The sequence below is a fragment of the Anthonomus grandis genome, chromosome 10, assembly GCF_022605725.1.
Source record: "Anthonomus grandis grandis chromosome 10, icAntGran1.3, whole genome shotgun sequence".
NCBI lineage: Eukaryota > Metazoa > Arthropoda > Insecta > Coleoptera > Curculionidae > Anthonomus > Anthonomus grandis.
Genome location: NC_065555.1, coordinates 3,929,795 through 3,947,897, shown reverse-complemented (window position 1 = coordinate 3,947,897; position 18,103 = coordinate 3,929,795). Strand labels below are relative to the sequence as shown.

General features: G+C 37.1%; 3 protein-coding genes across 5 annotated transcripts in view; 2 read left to right on the top strand and 1 right to left on the bottom strand.

Annotated features, from left to right (window-relative positions):
- The window catches only part of LOC126741120 (uncharacterized), a 42,410-nt gene extending 30,329 nt beyond the window's left edge, over window positions 1-12,081 (top strand). For both annotated transcript variants that reach the window (XM_050447454.1, XM_050447453.1), the window contains exons 2-6: window positions 531-663; window positions 768-1,314; window positions 1,376-1,644; window positions 1,708-2,145; window positions 11,176-12,081. In XM_050447454.1, coding sequence (XP_050303411.1) covers window positions 542-663; window positions 768-1,314; window positions 1,376-1,644; window positions 1,708-2,145; window positions 11,176-11,758 — 1,959 coding nt within the window. In that variant the 5' untranslated portion in view covers window positions 531-541 and the 3' untranslated portion in view covers window positions 11,759-12,081. The remainder of the gene's footprint in view (window positions 1-530; window positions 664-767; window positions 1,315-1,375; window positions 1,645-1,707; window positions 2,146-11,175) is intronic.
- A 941-nt stretch (window positions 12,082-13,022) lies between these two features.
- LOC126741187 (uncharacterized) lies at window positions 13,023-15,878 on the top strand. Its single transcript, XM_050447538.1, has 4 exons — window positions 13,023-13,219; window positions 13,369-13,518; window positions 13,693-13,828; window positions 15,397-15,878. The coding sequence occupies exons 1-4, from the start codon at window positions 13,148-13,150 to the stop codon at window positions 15,558-15,560; spliced, it is 522 nt and encodes a 173-aa protein (XP_050303495.1). The 5' UTR covers window positions 13,023-13,147; the 3' UTR covers window positions 15,561-15,878.
- Window positions 15,825-17,183, bottom strand: LOC126741188 (uncharacterized). 2 transcript variants are annotated; one of them, XM_050447539.1, is made up of 5 exons: window positions 16,768-17,183; window positions 16,569-16,715; window positions 16,371-16,512; window positions 16,222-16,306; window positions 15,825-16,006 (listed from the first exon to the last, which is right to left on the bottom strand). In XM_050447539.1, exons 1-5 carry the CDS (start codon window positions 16,822-16,824, stop codon window positions 15,973-15,975), a joined length of 465 nt encoding a protein of 154 aa, XP_050303496.1. In that variant the 5' UTR covers window positions 16,825-17,183; the 3' UTR covers window positions 15,825-15,972. The 2 variants fall into 2 exon arrangements, with proteins under 2 accessions (XP_050303496.1, XP_050303497.1); XM_050447540.1 differs by lacking the exon at window positions 16,222-16,306 and having other exon boundaries at window positions 16,768-17,178.
- Between the last annotated feature and the right edge of the window lie 920 nt (window positions 17,184-18,103).

Genomic DNA, 18,103 nt, shown 5'->3' with positions numbered 1-18,103 from the left:
TATGTTCAAATTATAATTGTCATATACCTTGAATATAACATTAAGGTGACGTCACAGTAAAGGTATATTAGAACAAGTTGACGAAGGCGGTAACGTCACTTGTCATAAACCCAACAGAAACATAAGAAATGAAAAGTCTTATTGCTTAGGACCTTGGTTTTGACATTTGACAATCTATCTGTCACTTGTCAATAACCTATAAGTTATGTTCAAATTATAATTGACATATACTTGCAAAAGCCTTAAATATGATATTACGGTGACGTCAGAGCTGTAGAATATTAGGACCAGTAGGTGTAGACTGTGAAGTCATTTGCCATGAACCCGGATATAATGTTGCAAAACCAATAAAAATATAGACTTTTATTGTTTAGGGTTTTGGTTTTGACATTTGACGTAGAAGTGACGTAAAGATTGCCGTGAACTCTTTTCATTGGTCAATTTAATTTCCGTAAACGTCAAAATGAACGTCAAGTTTATAAATTGTTATTGGAGTGTTTAATTGTCCTTGAAACCTGTTTAAATTTCAGAAACGTCTACGATGCAATCGGAAGGAGCTGAGGACACGCCCACCTGCCTAAAAACGCCGCCCATTGATAAAATGACTTTTTCCACTGCCAACGTTTTATCCCCCGAAAATTTAGTGAAAACGGAACCATTAAAGTGAGTCGATCAAGATTTGACTTTCCACTAGAGTCTTGTCAGTGCTTGTTGCTACTGAGAGCTCTCGCGCAAAAGTCAGGTGTAAAATGAAACTAACTTTTTAGGTCACAAAGGTTAAGGAACATAAACCTAGAAGACGACATCGAAAAGGTGGAGGTGGACTCGCAACAATCCTCATCGACCCCCAGCGAAAGTGACAAACCGGAGTTTATCCCGATCCCGGACTTCTCCTCGATCCCGGCAGAAAACCCCAATGAGTCAGTGAAAAACTGGCTGAACAAAATAAACGAGATCCAAAACAATGCCGCCCAAAAAAAGTCGAAGGTCGCTCAGAGCGTTTCTGCGCCTGCGCGTGTGGTCAAGTATCAAGACCTACCGTACATGGGGGAGATCACTTTGGATAACTCCAAACCGAGACGGGGCAGGAAGCCTAAGAAAGCCGACATTTGTCATCTGATTTACAAGAACTACGGCACGATATTCCCAGGCACGCCGAACCCTAACAGTTACCTGGAAAAACAGAGTCCGAGTCTGAAAAAAAACCTGGAAAAGGAAACGGAAGTCGTCAATAACAAAAGCGACGTCCAGAGCAAGATCATAAGCAGTCTGCTAGAGAAACGCTTGACCCAAGAAACAAGGAAGTCTGTTATGGTGAGTTTTATTTATAGAACACGCGTGTTAAAATTAGTTATCCGTCATTTTTAAAATTCAGTCTCGTGCCTCAACGAACCAACACGAGCCCCTGAATTTATGTATAAGGGACCTCAACCACTTAAAAATCGACCTTCTAAACAAATCCCCCACCCCAGAAGTGAAGTCTGAGCCGCATTCTGATGATGAGGTGGAACTGGTGACTGAAACGTCGTCCCCTTCACTGACCGTCAAGGGAGAACTGAGGTTTCCGTCCGTCACCCCCGACAGCACGTCCACCAGCAGCCCCTCGGACACTCCTAACACCCCCGAAGGACAACCCCCCGGAGGGTAAGTCAAACCTTAATTAAAGCCCATTAAAATATAAAATATTATCATTCTAAAACGGTTTAGATACGTTTATTGGCCCAATAACAACCTGTTCATCCATCCGATGGCCCTTCAGCAGCAACTAATGATGTACCAACGTCTGGCAGGCAATATGAACTATACGCTGCCAAGTCACAGCCCCAGACCTCCGCCCCCTGCTTCCACCAATCAACCCAAGTCAGAAGCCACCGAAAACTTACGAAAAATCGTACCGAAGTCTTCGAGACACCACCACAACCACCACCAACACGCCGACGTCAAGTCGAAAAGGAGCGCAAGTCTGAGCGAAAAGAATCCCGCAAAAAGGAAAAGATCCGCCATTTTTATACCCCCGATACCGACGGAGAATACCACGAATCCGGCCACCGAGGTGAGCATTTGCAAGTTCAAGTTCACCGGCGGTGCGAAGCCCAGTTTGCAGGAGAAGAAGATGCTCTCGGTGGATTCTGGCGGGAATTTCAGGTAAATTCCATTCATATCATGGTCGCACATAAGCCTAGTAGAAAGTCAAATCTTGCTAGTACCGGAAACTAGCTAAAACCAGTGCTGCCAACTGTCACGTGGTGACTTAAAAAGGGTTGTTTCTTGATTTCCAATAGATAACACTTCATAGCTAAACAAAAAAGTGCGTTTTGCCTCGTGGGAATTGTCAAAGATTGGATCTTCAAGCCCCGCAAAAAAAAACCGTTTATTATACGGCAATGTGTACCAATTAGGTCTGAAATAGAGGAAGAAAACAGTGTTGGAATGTTTTAGATCTGAACATTACAAGTACAGTTATGACCTGAAAAACGTGATTTTTTTCACTAGAAATGGAGTTATGGGCTAAGTTACCTGAAAGTGTCTTTTTCTGGAATAAGATCTTCAAAAACTTGTATAGAAAAAGCTTCTAATGCATGGATTTTCAATGGAAGTTGAAGAACAGTTTAAGCAATTATAACACAATCACTAAGTCAATCTAAGTACTAGAAGAGGAGTTTTGACCCAAGGTACCTGAAACTATTGTCCCTTCTTGGACCTGATTTTTAGAAACTTGGATCAAAGAGCTTCTAATGCATAGATTTTCATGATCTTTTTAATGGAAGTTAGAGAATAAACCAAGGTACCTTTTAACGTTAAAATTAAGCCAATCCAAGTATTAGGAGAGTAGTTATGACCCGAGATACCTAAACCTGTTGTCCCTCTTGGACATGATTTTCAAAAACTTGTATAAGAAAGCTTTTAATCTATGGATTTTCATGATTTTTTCTATGTGTTCCGTCAAAGCGGAATGGTTACTTATTTATATATATATTTTTTTCTTTATTAGGTCTTGTGTTTAAATATAATTAACATGAGCTTTATTGGTTTTAAATTCTAATCTTATTCTAATTACTTTCGCGGCCTTTTATCGCGTCATAGTGAGACAGCCTTATTCTTTGACCGAGAAGAGTCGCACGCATCACCAGGTAGTACTGCACCGAATTTGATGCAGTCAGGAGAAGCGCATAAACCTTGAACAAAATAGGTTGCTCTCAATATACACACATATTTTTCGCGAGTGAATTCCAAAGACATTAAGTGCCGGCACGTCTTTAAGCAAAACAACCCTCCGGAGGTGAACCTGTGGGACAAGCAGTTTGAATTGGATAGAAAAAGAAGCGACAGCAAGGTAGGCCACCACTTTAATAGGGTTGTCTTAACCGTCGTTATATTTCATTCCACCTATAAAAATACAGTCCACTATTCTAATTTTATATTTCTCCAACATTTTTGGTCACTTCGATCGCGGATTTGGATTTAAGATTTATTGCATATATTTAGCTAAAAATTACATCCAAAACGTGTCGTCAATAAATAACTAATGCATAAAAAACTCATGGTCAAACTGCTATCTTATCGGTAAACCTCATGTTAGAACTTTTTTTGGTAAAAGATAGAAATTCCGTTCTCGGGTCAATCTGATCATACCGTCTACCTGTCTCTCTCCTCACATCTAGCGTCTCGACGTTTCGCGTCGCGTTGCGCGTCAAGTACACCACGCACGGTGACGTCCGCTGTAGCGCCGCTGTCGATCGTCCGTCTTTTATATTGCTAGTGTCACGATTTTTATACAGAGTGAAATCAAGTCGGTTTCGTTGGCTTTACTTATTCATTTTCATACTCTTCGCGCGGACTTATAATTTGGTTTTCATTGTTGCCTCTTATAGTACTCTTACTTTATAGTTATACATCACCCTTTATTATATTTATATTAATATTTTATGACTTTTCGGTGAAAGATTTGGTAATTAATCTTATTACCCCCAAATATTAAGCCCCCTGGTTTGCCAATTCTTCTCTCTCTCTCTTTCTCTCTTTGTGATACTCATAGGCGATATTTGCCTCTCTCTTCTTATATATGGTATTATTTGTAATATTACTCATAATATCTCGCATAACTCCCTCAATTGTTTTGATTATATATTGTGACAGTTTCTCTCTATTTGCTATACCTTCTCAGAAATTTGTTGCAATTTAGTGTATCAAAACTATTTCATTTATATGGTCTCATCCATTTCTCCTTCTATTTAATGCTCTTAATATCTCTTGATCTCTCTATATCTCTGCTCTTGCGTGAACAATTTTATAACTAATTTAATCAACTATACCCTTCACGCTTAACGTATAAAATAAATATACAAAAATTAATCCATTTTTTTTTTGAATCTCTGAGTTTATAGCTCTATATCAATAGGTATAAGTAGCTTGGTTAATTTCACTTCATTAAGCATTTTTTACTGTTTAATCAAAATAAGAAAAATAATAAAACCCCTTTCTCATTTTGTCTAAAACTTTGTTTTTTGCTCAGTATTGCATTATCTCGGATTAAAATATTTTAATCCAAATTTAATTTTTCTTCTTTCGCTCTCGTTAATATGGCTGATAAAAAGCTAAGAGGCCTTATTGCTCAACGCGATAGTGCTGTTAGCCGCTTAGAAGAAATCAAAGTAGTTGCTGATAATGCCATTAATAATGTACGCCTTCATACACAGTTAAAAATTCGGGTCAAACACCTTGAAGGGATTGTTACTGAATTCAATAATCATCACGCCTCTATTTTAAATATTGTCGCTCAGGGTGATGATGATGATTTGGCGAATCAACAGGCTATTCGAAAACATTTTGATGAAAATTTTTATTCAATCCAAGCAACTTGCGCTGAATTGTTTGATAATACTGAGCAAGGGGCAGAAAGGGCAACCCCCAGTCATGTTAAATTACCTAAGCTGGAACTTAAAAAATTTAATGGCACTATAAAAAATTGGAAGACGTTTATTGACCTCTATGATTCTATTATTCACAATAATTCAAGTCTTTCCAATGTAGAAAAATTTACATATCTTTTAAATTCCTTAGAAGGACCCCCACTAAGCATTGTTCAGTGTACTCCTTTAACTGATAATAATTATAACATAGCTTATAATACATTGAAGGGTAGATATGAAAATAATCGATTAATTTCGGTTAGTCACTGGCGTGAGATTGAAAAGACTGTGAAGCTTTCTGATGAGCATGATGCAAAATCTCTTCAAACTCTATTAGATACATTTACTGAACACTTAACTGCAATTGAAAATATGGGTCACCCTGTCTCACAATGGGATTTCGTTTTATTTTACATGCTATTTGATCGCCTTGATTCAAGCACAGCCACGAGGTTCGAACTTGAGTGTGGTAAATCTCTAGACGAAATTCAAAATAAACACAAGCATTTTGAAATTTTATTAGACTTTCTTAAGAAGCAGTGTATCGCATTAGATACCGTCTCAAGCTCTTTTAAAGATGTAAAGCCTAGTACTTCTAAATATATAAAACAAACAGCAATGCCAAAGAGAACTTTTGTTGTTAGTGCTGCGTCATGTTACTTTTGCCACAAAAATAATCACTCAATTTATAAATGTTCAGAATTCTTAAGTAAAAATTCCCACGAAAGATATAAAATTGCAAAAACTAATAAATGGTGCACCAATTGCTTAGGTTTAAAACATAACTCGTTTAATTGCTCATCTCGTCGCCGCTGCGAAAAATGCTCCAAGCCTCATCATACCCTTTTGCACCGTGACTCCTTTGAAGGTTCTCAGCCACCTGCCGTTGAGCAGGAATCTTCTACAAACTGTGAGTACAGATCTCAACCTGTTGCCTTGACCAATATCAAACCACACAAAAATACTGAAAGCTCTGTTTTATTGGCCACGGCACAGATTCGGGTTCTGGATTCCCAGGGTCAATTTATCAATGCGCGAATCTTATTGGACAGCGCAAGTCAAGTGAATTTTATTACAAACAAATTATGTAAACGTTTGGGCCTAGTCAAACGACCTCTTTCCCTGTTTGTTAAAGGTTTAGGTGACACTGTCTCAAATGTCTCTCATGAAGTCACATGCACCTTCATGCCTAAAGGTTTTACAAACCCCAAATTTTCTCTAGATTTTGCCATAATTCCAAAAATATGCGAAAACCTTCCCTCTTCAGATTTACCCACAGATTGCTTCACTCAGTTTTCTCATCTCGAGCTGGCAGACGAAAGTTTTAATGTTTCGGGTCCTATTGACATGTTGGTTGGAGGTGATGTTTTTGGTTTTCTTGTGAAGCAAGGCCAGATATCGCAGTCCATAGATAAGCCTGTCGCTCTAAATACTAAGTTAGGGTGGATAATTATGGGTCGTGTGCCTCACCAGGAATCTATTTCTCGCTCAATTCCTAATAGCCTTTGCGCTACTGTGGGCTCCACACTTATGGATGTCGTTAAAAGATTTTGGCAACTGGAACAGATTCCTAATTACAGTCCTCATTCTCCTGATGAGGTTGCTGCAGAGGAATTTTTCCAGAGGACACATACTCGAAATTCCTCAGGAAGATATGTCCTTCAACTTCCTTTCAAAAATTTGGAACTGCCAGTTTTTGAAAATACTCGAGATATTGCTCTGCGCAGATTTTATTCTCTTGAGCGGCGTCTGGAGTCTAATCCCGAGCTCCATGATGAATATCGCGCTTTTATGCAGGATTTTCTTGACACTGGACATATGGAAATCCTACCCTCAAATATAGATATAAAAAACTCTTATTATATACCCCATCACTGTATTCTTCGTCCGGAAAGTTCAACCACAAAACTTCGTGTTGTTTTCGACGCCTCCGCGAAGGCTGCAAATAATATTTCTCTCAATGACACTTTGTTAGTCGGCCCCAAGCTTCAACAGGATATATTTCACTTGCTGTTAAAGTTTCGCATCCATGCTGTTGCATTCACTGCTGATATTAAGCAGATGTTTCGACAAATTCTCATAGATCAACCCTGTAGAAATTTTCAAAGAATTTTATGGAGGTTTTCAAAGTCTGATCGTGTGAGAGACTATCAACTGAATACCGTAACCTACGGTGTAGCTTCTTCACCATACCAAGCTATTAGAACTCTCACTCAACTTGCTAGGGATTATAAGTTTAAATTTCCTAGGGCATCTGAAGTCTTAGAGAATGAAATATTCGTGGATGACGTAGTTAGCGGTACTGATTCTATCGAATCAGCTCTTGCCCTTCAGCAAGAACTAATTTCGTTGCTTTCTCTTGGTGGCTTTGAATTGCGAAAATGGGCGAGTAATACGCCTTTATTAATATCTCATTTAGACACCTCTTTGACACAGTTGAACCCCCTTTCCTTTGATAAAGAGACTGATTCCATAGTCAAGATTTTAGGCTTGCAATGGAATCCTCTTAGTGATTCTTTTGTCTTTAAAATAGAATCTATAGTAAAACCATGTACAAAAAGAAACATTTTATCTGATTTGGCTCGTATTTTTGACCCTTTAGGATTTCTTTCTCCTGTTACTGTCTCTTTGAAAATAATTATTCAACAATTATGGTCATCTGGACTAGACTGGGACCAACCTGCTCCTAACTCTATTAAAGAATACTGGTCTTTATTTAAAGAAGGTATTTCTACCCTATCGAGCCTTTTATTACCTCGAAAGATTATCCCTTCCCAGATGAAATTGTGTGAGATGCACGGCTTCTGCGATAGCTCGGAAAAGGCGTATGCCGCTGTGGTCTATTTTCGCATAATTACTTATGATGATAACGTTCAGACGTATTTGCTATGTTCTAAGAGTAGAGTAGCTCCTCTTAAAACAACCTCGATTCCAAGGCTAGAGTTGTGCTCGGCTGTCTTATTGGCAGATTTAATGTCATCAGTTAAAGAAGCGCTTGCTCATTCTATAAATATTTCGTCATTGTTTGCATGGACTGATTCCACTGTAGCTTTAAGCTGGATAAAGTCTTCTCCCCATAAATGGACTACTTTTGTAAGTAACCGCGTATCGTATATTCAGGAAAAATTATCTGCGGATTGCTGGGCTCATGTTAAGTCGGAAAATAATCCCGCTGACTGTGCAACCAGAGGTCTTCTTCCCTCCGAGTTACTTCACCTCAAAAAATGGTGGGCTGGACCAGAATTCCTTACGTCTCATCTTACTGAATGGGTTAATGATCCCTGTATACTTGACGATAGTATAGACCTTGAAAAAAGAAGGATTGTTTTATTGACCTCGACTCCAGTAGTTAGCTTCTGGGATAATTTGATATCCAGATTCTCCTCTTTATCAAAGATTATTCGTATTGTTGCATATGTTTTACGTTTCTGTGCATATGTAAAGGCTCCAAAACTCGTTGACAATAAAGGTCATGTAACATTGGCAGAATTGGATAGAGCTCTCTTACTTTTAATCCGAGAAGTTCAGAAAGTTTCATTTGCTCAAGAAATGGCAGAACTTTCGAAATCCAATCCTAATCTAACAATATTACCGAAATATATTCGGAAGCTCTCTCCTTTTTTAGACAAGGATGGTGTTCTCAGGGTGGGCGGACGATTGAAGCACGCTTCACTTTCTTATAATCATAAACACCCCTGTCTATTGCCCAGTGATCATCGAATTACCTCTCTCATCATTGAACAAACTCACATTAAATATATGCACCCTGGTTTCCAAACTACCCAATTCCTACTCAGTCAACGCTTTTGGATTCCTTCTTCAAGAAGAATTATTAAAAAGGTTTTGTCTTCCTGCATGCGTTGCTTTAGGTGTAACCCTTCATCACAAATTCCTCTTATGGGTGATTTACCGTCCTTCAGAGTAAATCAAGTAAAATGTTTCACCAAAAGTGGTGTGGATTTTGGAGGGCCATACTTAATCACTATGGGCAAGCATCGTGGCAGCAAAACTTGTAAGGCTTATATTTGCCTTTTTGTCTGCTTGTGCACAAAGGCTCTTCACCTGGAACTGGTTACAGAGCTATCAAGCGATGCCTTTCTGGCCGCATTAAGGCGCTTTGTTTCTCGCCGAGGTCGTGTCACAGACATGTTTAGCGATTGTGGGACGAATTTTGTGGGTGCGTCAAAAGAGTTGATGCAAAATATGCGTAATGCATCGATCCACGAAGGCATAGTGTGGCATTTCAACCCCCCTTCAGCCCCAAATTTTGGTGGAATTTGGGAAGCTGGAATTAAGGCCGTAAAGGGCCATCTACATCGCGTAGTTGGTTCGCACATCCTCACCTATGAGGAGTTTAATACTGTCTTGACCTCAATAGAGGCAATCCTAAACTCTCGACCTCTCTGTTCATTAAGTAGCGACCCTAATGACTTAAACCCTTTGACCCCTAGTCATTTTTTGAATTTTGAACCCTTAAATACCTTCGTTGAATCCGACCTAACAGAGATTAAATTGGGTCGTCTTTCGCGCTGGCAACTTATTCAACGTATTCACCAGGATTTTTGGAAGAGGTGGCATAATGAATATTTACACACCCTTAATCAGAGGTCGAAGTGGTATGATACAAGTAAAGCCATTGAAGTTGATTCGTTGGTATTAATAAAGGAGGATAATGCTCCACCCCTTTCGTGGTTGTTGGGTCGTGTAATAGAATGTTTTCCAGGCAGGGATGGCATTACGCGTGTTGTAGCGGTAAAGACGCATAAGGGGATACTGCGCCGTCCTGTCTCGAAGTTATGTTCATTACCGAACAATTAGTTTTTCCTGCGGAAAATTTATATTTCGCGTTAGAATTCATGCTTTTTTTAATTTTTGCTCTTTTTTTTTACTTAAAATGTGGGACATTTTAGGTGGGCGGTATGTTCCGTCAAAGCGGAATGGTTACTTATTTATATATATATTTTTTTCTTTATTAGGTCTTGTGTTTAAATATAATTAACATGAGCTTTATTGGTTTTAAATTCTAATCTTATTCTAATTACTTTCGCGGCCTTTTATCGCGTCATAGTGAGACAGCCTTATTCTTTGACCGAGAAGAGTCGCACGCATCACCAGGTAGTACTGCACCGAATTTGATGCAGTCAGGAGAAGCGCATAAACCTTGAACAAAATAGGTTGCTCTCAATATACACACATATTTTTCGCGAGTGAATTCCAAAGACATTAAGTGCCGGCACGTCTTTAAGCAAAACAACCCTCCGGAGGTGAACCTGTGGGACAAGCAGTTTGAATTGGATAGAAAAAGAAGCGACAGCAAGGTAGGCCACCACTTTAATAGGGTTGTCTTAACCGTCGTTATATTTCATTCCACCTATAAAAATACAGTCCACTATTCTAATTTTATATTTCTCCAACACTATGAAAGCTGAAGAACTTTCCAAAGTACCTTTTAACACAAAAATGAAGCTAATCTACAGGCTAGAAGTCGAGTTATGTCGGGAAGAGAGTACCTGAGGTTTTTTTGGACATGATCTCATATAAACAAGCTTCTAATGCATGGATTTTCGTCATTTTTTCAGTGGAAGCAAGAGAACACTCCAAGGCACCTTTCAACACAAAAATGATACCAATCCGACTATTATAAATGGAGTTATGACCCGAGAGACACATAACTTTCGTGCCCAAATTATTGCAAATAATCTGCGAACTGTCAAATGTCACTTAAAGACAGTTGGCGGCACTGAAATTAGATTAGACAGCTTACGCCATTTGTCTTTTGTCGTCTGTCAAATTCATGACACGCGCAATGTGGGCTGCCTAAACAGCGGGACTTGAACACGTCAACTTTATTTATTTTACGCGTAATTATTATTAACGTAATGTACCCAAGTGGCTTTTCTATTAATTATATACTACTTTTTATAGAGCTACAGGTTCAAAGATAAGTTTATCTGGCAACAACGTGCCGTACTGCCAATTCGTTAATTTTGAGAATGCCTTGATCGTAATTAAAAATTTCCCTATTTTGCAAGCTCCTAATTTGTGTATTATGGGGTTACAGGGGTTTTGTGACAATATCGAAATCTGACAACAAGGCAGAGTCAAACTGGCGGATCCTATTGGTGGATCAAGTTGGCCAATTATTACCCAGCGGTGCCAAATTTATCGTTCAAGTCTGCTGCTTGGGCTGTCCAACCAACGTTGCCAAACTAAATTTCTTTTTTAATAAATCACTCGAAATTTATTTTATTTGTTGAATTATCAGGTACTACAGCGGCACGGGTGACAAAAGCATGCGCGGCTACGAGTTCTTCCCCAGAGAAACCCTACAGCAGCAAGTGACCAACACTCAAGGCTCCAGCACCGGGGCTTTTTTGCAAGCCAGCGGGGAGAAAATCTACCCCGCGCCGCCCCTGGAAATCACCGGCGGTACCTCGACCTCCGATTTCCTCCTCACCCCCGATTTGCCGGGATCGAGTCTCGCCTCGCCCCAATCGGATTGCGGCAGTACCGGCAGTCAGCAGCAACCACTTCTACGCAGCAACAAGAAGCGGAAATCGAGAAAGTCGATGCAAAGGGAGAAACTGGAGCAGACGTTTAAGGAAAAGGGTTTTCTGATCCAGACGCAGCAGCTGGAATCGGCCGAGGGGGCGACTTATTGTAAGTTCAGGCAGCTGAGGAAGTTCACCAGGTACCTGTTCCGTTCCTGGAAGGATTATTTGCCAGGAAACGTGCGGGAGTTGAGCGAGAACGAGCAGAGGGAGCTGCAAGGGGGTGACGGGGGACCAGTGGAGCTACCCACGGACGTTCTGGATATTTCCATGAAAACTGAAGATGTGCCGAGTTAGGGCATTTCTTGTACGATGAGATGACGTGTAAATGTTGAGTTTTTTAACAATTTTTAACCAAAGATGGCTATTGTGACATTTTTTTTTTCTAGTGTGATTGTAGGATAAAGACAATTTTGTACAGGGTCAACTGGTGCTAATAATATTTTTTTTTAGCCCTATGGGCTTACGTTAATTGTTTTTTTTTGTAAATATTTGTTATGTGTAATTTAATTTGGTCTAATCTAGTCGGTAGTTTAGGAACTTGTTTATGCCACTTAAGCGGTATAAAGTGCAGACTTTTCTTATTAATTGTTAATATTTAATAAACTTTTTTGTTCATATATGTTGGTTTTATTTTAATTAAGGAAACTCGATATTTTACTGACTGAAATGAATAAAAATATTGAATTTACTCTTCCAGGCAGTTGAGGCAAAAAATTTGAAAATTGAAAAAATCTCCAAATGAAAGAAAACTGCTACCATATATGAAGTATGGCAAAAGTTTCCATTTCACAAAAAGATTTTCCATTCCATAAATTTCATTATAAACAAAATCAGGTTTGTACTGATTTACCAAAGAGAAAACGCCATCGCTTACATAACCCAACTTAACCACCAATTATCAACTGTCATTTATTTCAAGTGTCTAATGTTCACATTTGGCGCTAAATTCAAATTATTTCAGGCACAGTAGTGAACAAATTCTTTTTTAAGTCAACCAGAGCTGTCATATGTCATAAATGTCAATTATCAAACGTCATTATCTTGATCAAGGCAAGAGAGCAGAGTAGGAAAATTCCAATTGTAGAACTGTCACTTTTAAGTCAACATAGAACTCCGGTGCCCCCTTTCTTGTCTAAGAAACTTGCTTGATTAAGCTTTTGCTATCTTTCCTTGTCTAAAAAATTGACAGATATGAATTATGACAAGTGACAATTCGTGACAGTTCCAGTACATCCTCATTTTAGCTCGTCAAAGAAACTGATAGATATTAATGACACTCGATCAGACTCCCTCCCGAAGATGCTAACATCGTTAGCGAAACACGTGTCGAGAGTAAAAATAAAGAGTTTTGGTTCGTGGTAAAACTGTCTCGTAATTTGAGGTTTTTTTCATAGGACGGACTCAAGTTAGCCACCCTCGAATATGCTTATAACCATGACCCAACGTTGCCAACATGTCAACTATTTAAATAAATCCAATTACTTTTGTTTGCTTTTCTAGTAATTTTCCGATTATTAAGTTGAAGTGTAACGGCGTCGGTTTCGCTGTGGCTGGCGTCCAGACGTCTGGCGTCTGGCTCCTCTCGATTTCCTCTGGCTCCCTTCGTTTCCAGATTGTGTGTTTTGACTCGCTCGGTGCAAGAGTAAAAGGGTGTTGATTTTTTTAGTGAAATTTTGTGGAAAAATGAGGAAGTTCTCACCGACGCTCTGGATTAGCTCGAAAACTTGGGCCATGATTATGGCCCTTAAGAACCTGGTATGTTTACTAAATATTTATTCTAAAAAAAGTTTTTTTTTTTTAATTTTGTTTCGGCGTTGTCAAATTGTGCCAAATTTTGTCAATAAACTAAGGAAAAGTTCTAGAGGTTTATTTATAAGCTAATTTGGATAATGGAATTTTTTTAGGCCCTGGGTATATGCATTATAATAGGCGGCAGCATCTGGCTGTCAAGTAACGAAGTCCTGGATACGTTTAAAACGTACTTTGCCTGCGGAGTTTTTATTGGAATTATTAACATTTTCGCCGGAATTATCCTGATTACTGCCCTGATACAGGTAAGAACAAATAATAATTAAATTAAAATCGAAGTTTGATCTCGCGACCTTAAATTGCCTTTGAAACGGGGCACATTCTAAGCCTACTGGCAACGTCGCATCACTTAGATTTAAGCCAGTTCAAATATAACCGCTCCCGCCATTAATATTTTAAAATTTTAATTTTTATTTTAGGGTAAAGAAAACATCGTGCTTCTATATCTCCTTATAGAGTTCGTCATCTTATTCACTCTGACAATATTTACGGCCATGAATAATTTGGACTTTGAGAATTTTTCGCCAACGTTTCTTATAGCGTTCCTCCTATGTAGTAAGTATATGGCAACATCGCGATTCGATATGCTGTCTATACACATTACCGTTAAACCTTGTTATATACTAGTTGGCAACCCTGGTCGGTAAATGTCAGAGAAAGGTGTGGAGACTGTTTTATGAACCACGATGTTGCCAAATTATTAGAGAGTAATATTCAACGCCATCAGGAAATATTTAGGTTAAATATTGGTTCACTCATAGGCATTTTTAAACACATTTTGACCACAAAGTTTCTTAAGCAATATCGGCAACCCTGACCTGTCTAGTGTCAAAAAATTTGTTAATTGTCGGCCATATTGTTTACAGTGTTGACTTTTAGTGCTTTCTTTTTATACAAATTTTAGTTATTCTTTTGAAAACTTCTTTCCTTTTGTGTAGTAAGGTTAATATTCTTACTACTGACAAAGGTCACTCATCCAGCCCTCATAAGCATTTTCCCATTTAGTTTGCACCTTTATATATTGGATGTAAGTTACACCTTGTTCTGCACGACTTGGCAACCCTGATCGGTTTGCTCTGCTGATAAATGTCAATTGTCAAAACTGTCAGCGAAAGGTGTATAGGCAGTTTTATTTACCACGCAGTTGCCAATTTATTAGCGAGCAAAATCGAACGTTACAATAAAATTTTTAGGTTAAGTATTAATTCACTCATAAGCATATTTAAAGTAAATACATTTTGGCAACAAAGCAATTGGGCAACCCTGGCCTATCATGTGAAAAATTTGACAATTGACGGCTATTTTGTGTACAGTTGTCAAATGCTTTCTCTATATACGAATATATAACGATTAATTATTGTTTAAAAAACTTTCGCATTTGGATATATTGTATATTGAATGTCAGTTACACAGTTTGAGTTTTGGCAACCCTGGCCGGCTTGCTCAGCCGATAAATGTCAATTGTCAAAACAGAAAAAATTGTAAAGACAGAATTAGGAACTGCGCTGTCGCCAATTTTTTAGCAAACAGTAGTTGCAATTGCTTTCTCTGTAAACAATTTTTTTTTTCCTTTTATGTAGTAAATATATTAATTGTTGACCTAAGTCACGTCGCTAGATGAATGACCAGAGGTCACTTAAGCTCACCTTGTTATACACGATTTGGCAACCTTGGTTGGTTTGCTCAACTGATAAATGTCAATTATTAAAAATGAGCAAAAACAAAATCTAACGTTTGCAGGTAATTTTTAGGTGAATTATTGGTTCATTCATACTACATGACATTTTAAAATTTAGACATTTTGGCAACAAAGGAAGTGGTCAACCCTGGCCTATTAAGTAAGAAACGTCATTTGTCAAAAATTTGACTATTGTCGGCCATTTTGTATATAGTGTTGACAAATGCTTTCTCTATGTATAATTATAAATTACTCTTTTAAACATTTCTTCTCTCTATATAGTAAGTATATTAGTTACTGCCATTCAGTCCTCATAAGTATTTTCCCCCCTTATGGGAGGTTCAATACACCGTCATATATGTACATTAAACGTCAAATGTGAAAAATTCGCCATTTTGTTGCGACGTTGCCACTATAAATTTATAAGCGTTTATGGTTTTTTTAGTTTCTCTTTGGATTGGACATTACAACGTCTACCTCTTCTACCTGGAGTTACAAAAATATAATAACAGTTCTGTGCAAGCTGGGGTGGAAGAAATCGCTTGCAATACTCACCCCAACCCTATGGAGTCGTTCCCTGAAAAATCTTTGGATACTACGACAGTTTAGAAGAAGAAGAAGTAGAAGAGAGTATATGTAGTATGTTGGTATCAACTACGTTACGGCTTATGCGCATGTTTATATTATTTGAAATATGCTTAAGAGAGTAAGAGTTTGCCAAGTGTTTGGCGGGTAAAATACACCGTTGCCAAGGTATTTCCGAAAAAGTGTGTCTCCTAGAAAAAATCTAGTACTCATAAGCAACATACTTTTGACAGACCTTTCTAGGATAAAACGGTTATATAGGGAGCATAATTAAAACTGTTTTACAAGCATTTTATATAGAATTTATTTATGTATGTACATACAGGTTATGTAATAAAAAATGGTAAATAAAACATAATATATAGTGGGTCAAAAATTGTAAATTTTTGAGAGGTTTTTTATTTCTTTGGGCTTTAAGGCGATTAGTAGGAAGTCTTTAAGAACCGTCGTCCAACTGAGCCAGCATAAACCTAAAATAAAAATTTGACTTATGCCAGTTTTTAGTGAAATAACACACCAAATCCTGTATATCGTTAATCCGATTAAAAACATTCTTTTCTAATAAAAAAAAATTAATTCATTTGAAATTTATTTACAATGATTTTTTTAAATAAAAAGCAGGGACTTATATCCTTTCTTAATCACATAACTCTCCATTTATACAACTTATTATCAAGTGTGATACCTCAATTTAAAGCTCAAGGATGAAGTGGATGGAATGTCATTTATTTTAAAAACGTTTTTTTTTCTTAAAAGAAAAAAAACTAGCCCTAAAAATACATTAATCAAGCCGTTTACCCTCCAGAGTGAGATCGAGTCCAAAAAACAACTTACCTAAAACCCCCAAATTACCAAAAAAAGGTAAGACGTTAAGGTTAGTAGTAGCTTTAGCCAGAGATTCTAACCAAAGGAAGCTTACTGTAGCAAACACCCCTAAGAATATACTCAACCATGGTAAGTACAGTAAAGGCAAATTCTTAAAAAAAATCTATAATCATTTTTTCTTTAACCTAATATTATATTACTACTTACGTATTTAAACCCTAAAAATAATAGATATATAAGGAGGGAGTGCCCAAGGTAGTGCACTAGTACGATTGCTAGTTCGTACACGCTAAAGGGATATTGCTCGTTTATTATATCGAAAATTGTTATAAGTAGTCCATAGCACGTAAGCACCTTAAAACAAAAGGAATAAATTAAATAAAGTACAAATTTAAAGTTGGCTTACCAAGTGCGTTAAGCCTACAAAGAGGATCTTGGACCTCCTCTCTGGATAAAGCAACATTTTTAGCCTACTTTAATTTTTAATTACATACTTTGACTCTGCAAAATGTATCCTAGCGTCAATATTTTCTGAGGTAATCACAGTTGAATATATAAACACAATTTTTAGACCGAATTGTTATTCACTTATCACTTATTACATGCAGTCGTAATGAATAAAAACCCTCCTACGCGTGTTTAATTAATAATTGTATCTAATCTTTTATTAAGTCTGATAATTAAATAAAGGTTTTAAAAGTGAAACTCCGAGTGGCATTTATTAGGTTTCTAACTTATGAGGCCCCTGTGTAGGTACTTTTATATTGAAATCTTGACTTGCTTTTTTGAAATTCCACTAAAGAAATCGTGCATACTAGTATTGGCAATTACCATTGTGACTTATAGCGGTTTGATAAGATACGTTTGTTTTGTCAGGCAAGAGATAAAAAATCACATCGATAAAAATGGATTATACTGTTTTGTACTATAAAGGGGGAGATTGGTTTTTTTAGCCAAATTGGTTATTAGATTTCAAATTATTTTTTTTTATTATAAAAAAAATATTCAGACAAATTTATTTACACCAATTAAAAGCCTCGTCCTTCAACTTCAAAATGAGGTATCACACATAATTCTAGATGGTATACAAGGTGAGTTATGTAACTAAATGAACCTAAGTGTCGGTTTTTAAATTTTTATAAAATTGTAAATAAATTTCAAGTTTATAATTTTTTTAAAGCACAAAAGAAAATATTCAGACAAATTTGCTAACACCAATTTTAAGCCTCATCCTTCAACTTTAAAATAAGGTATCACACTTAATCCTAAATGATATACAGGATGAGTCAGGTGACTAAGTATAGACACAAGTCCCATTGTTTAATTAAAAAAAAAATTGTATATTAATTTGAAGTTAAAGATTTTTTTTTAATTACAAAAACAAATATTAATACAGATTTTTTTAACACCAATTTTAAGCCTCATCTTCAGGCTTTAAAATGAGGTATCACACTTAGTTCTAGATGGTATACAAGGTGAGTTATGTGACTAAATGGACCCAAGTGTCAGTTTTTAAATTTTTATAAAATTGTAAATAAATTTCAAGTTTATAATTTTTTTAAAGCACAAAAGAAAATATTCAGACAAATTTGCTAACACCAATTTTAAGCCTCATTCTTCAACTTTAAAATGAGGTATCACACTTATTCCTAACTATAACACAGGATGAGTTATGTGACTAAGAATGGACATAACTCACGGCTTTAAATTGAAAAAAAAATTATATAGATTTAAAGTAAATA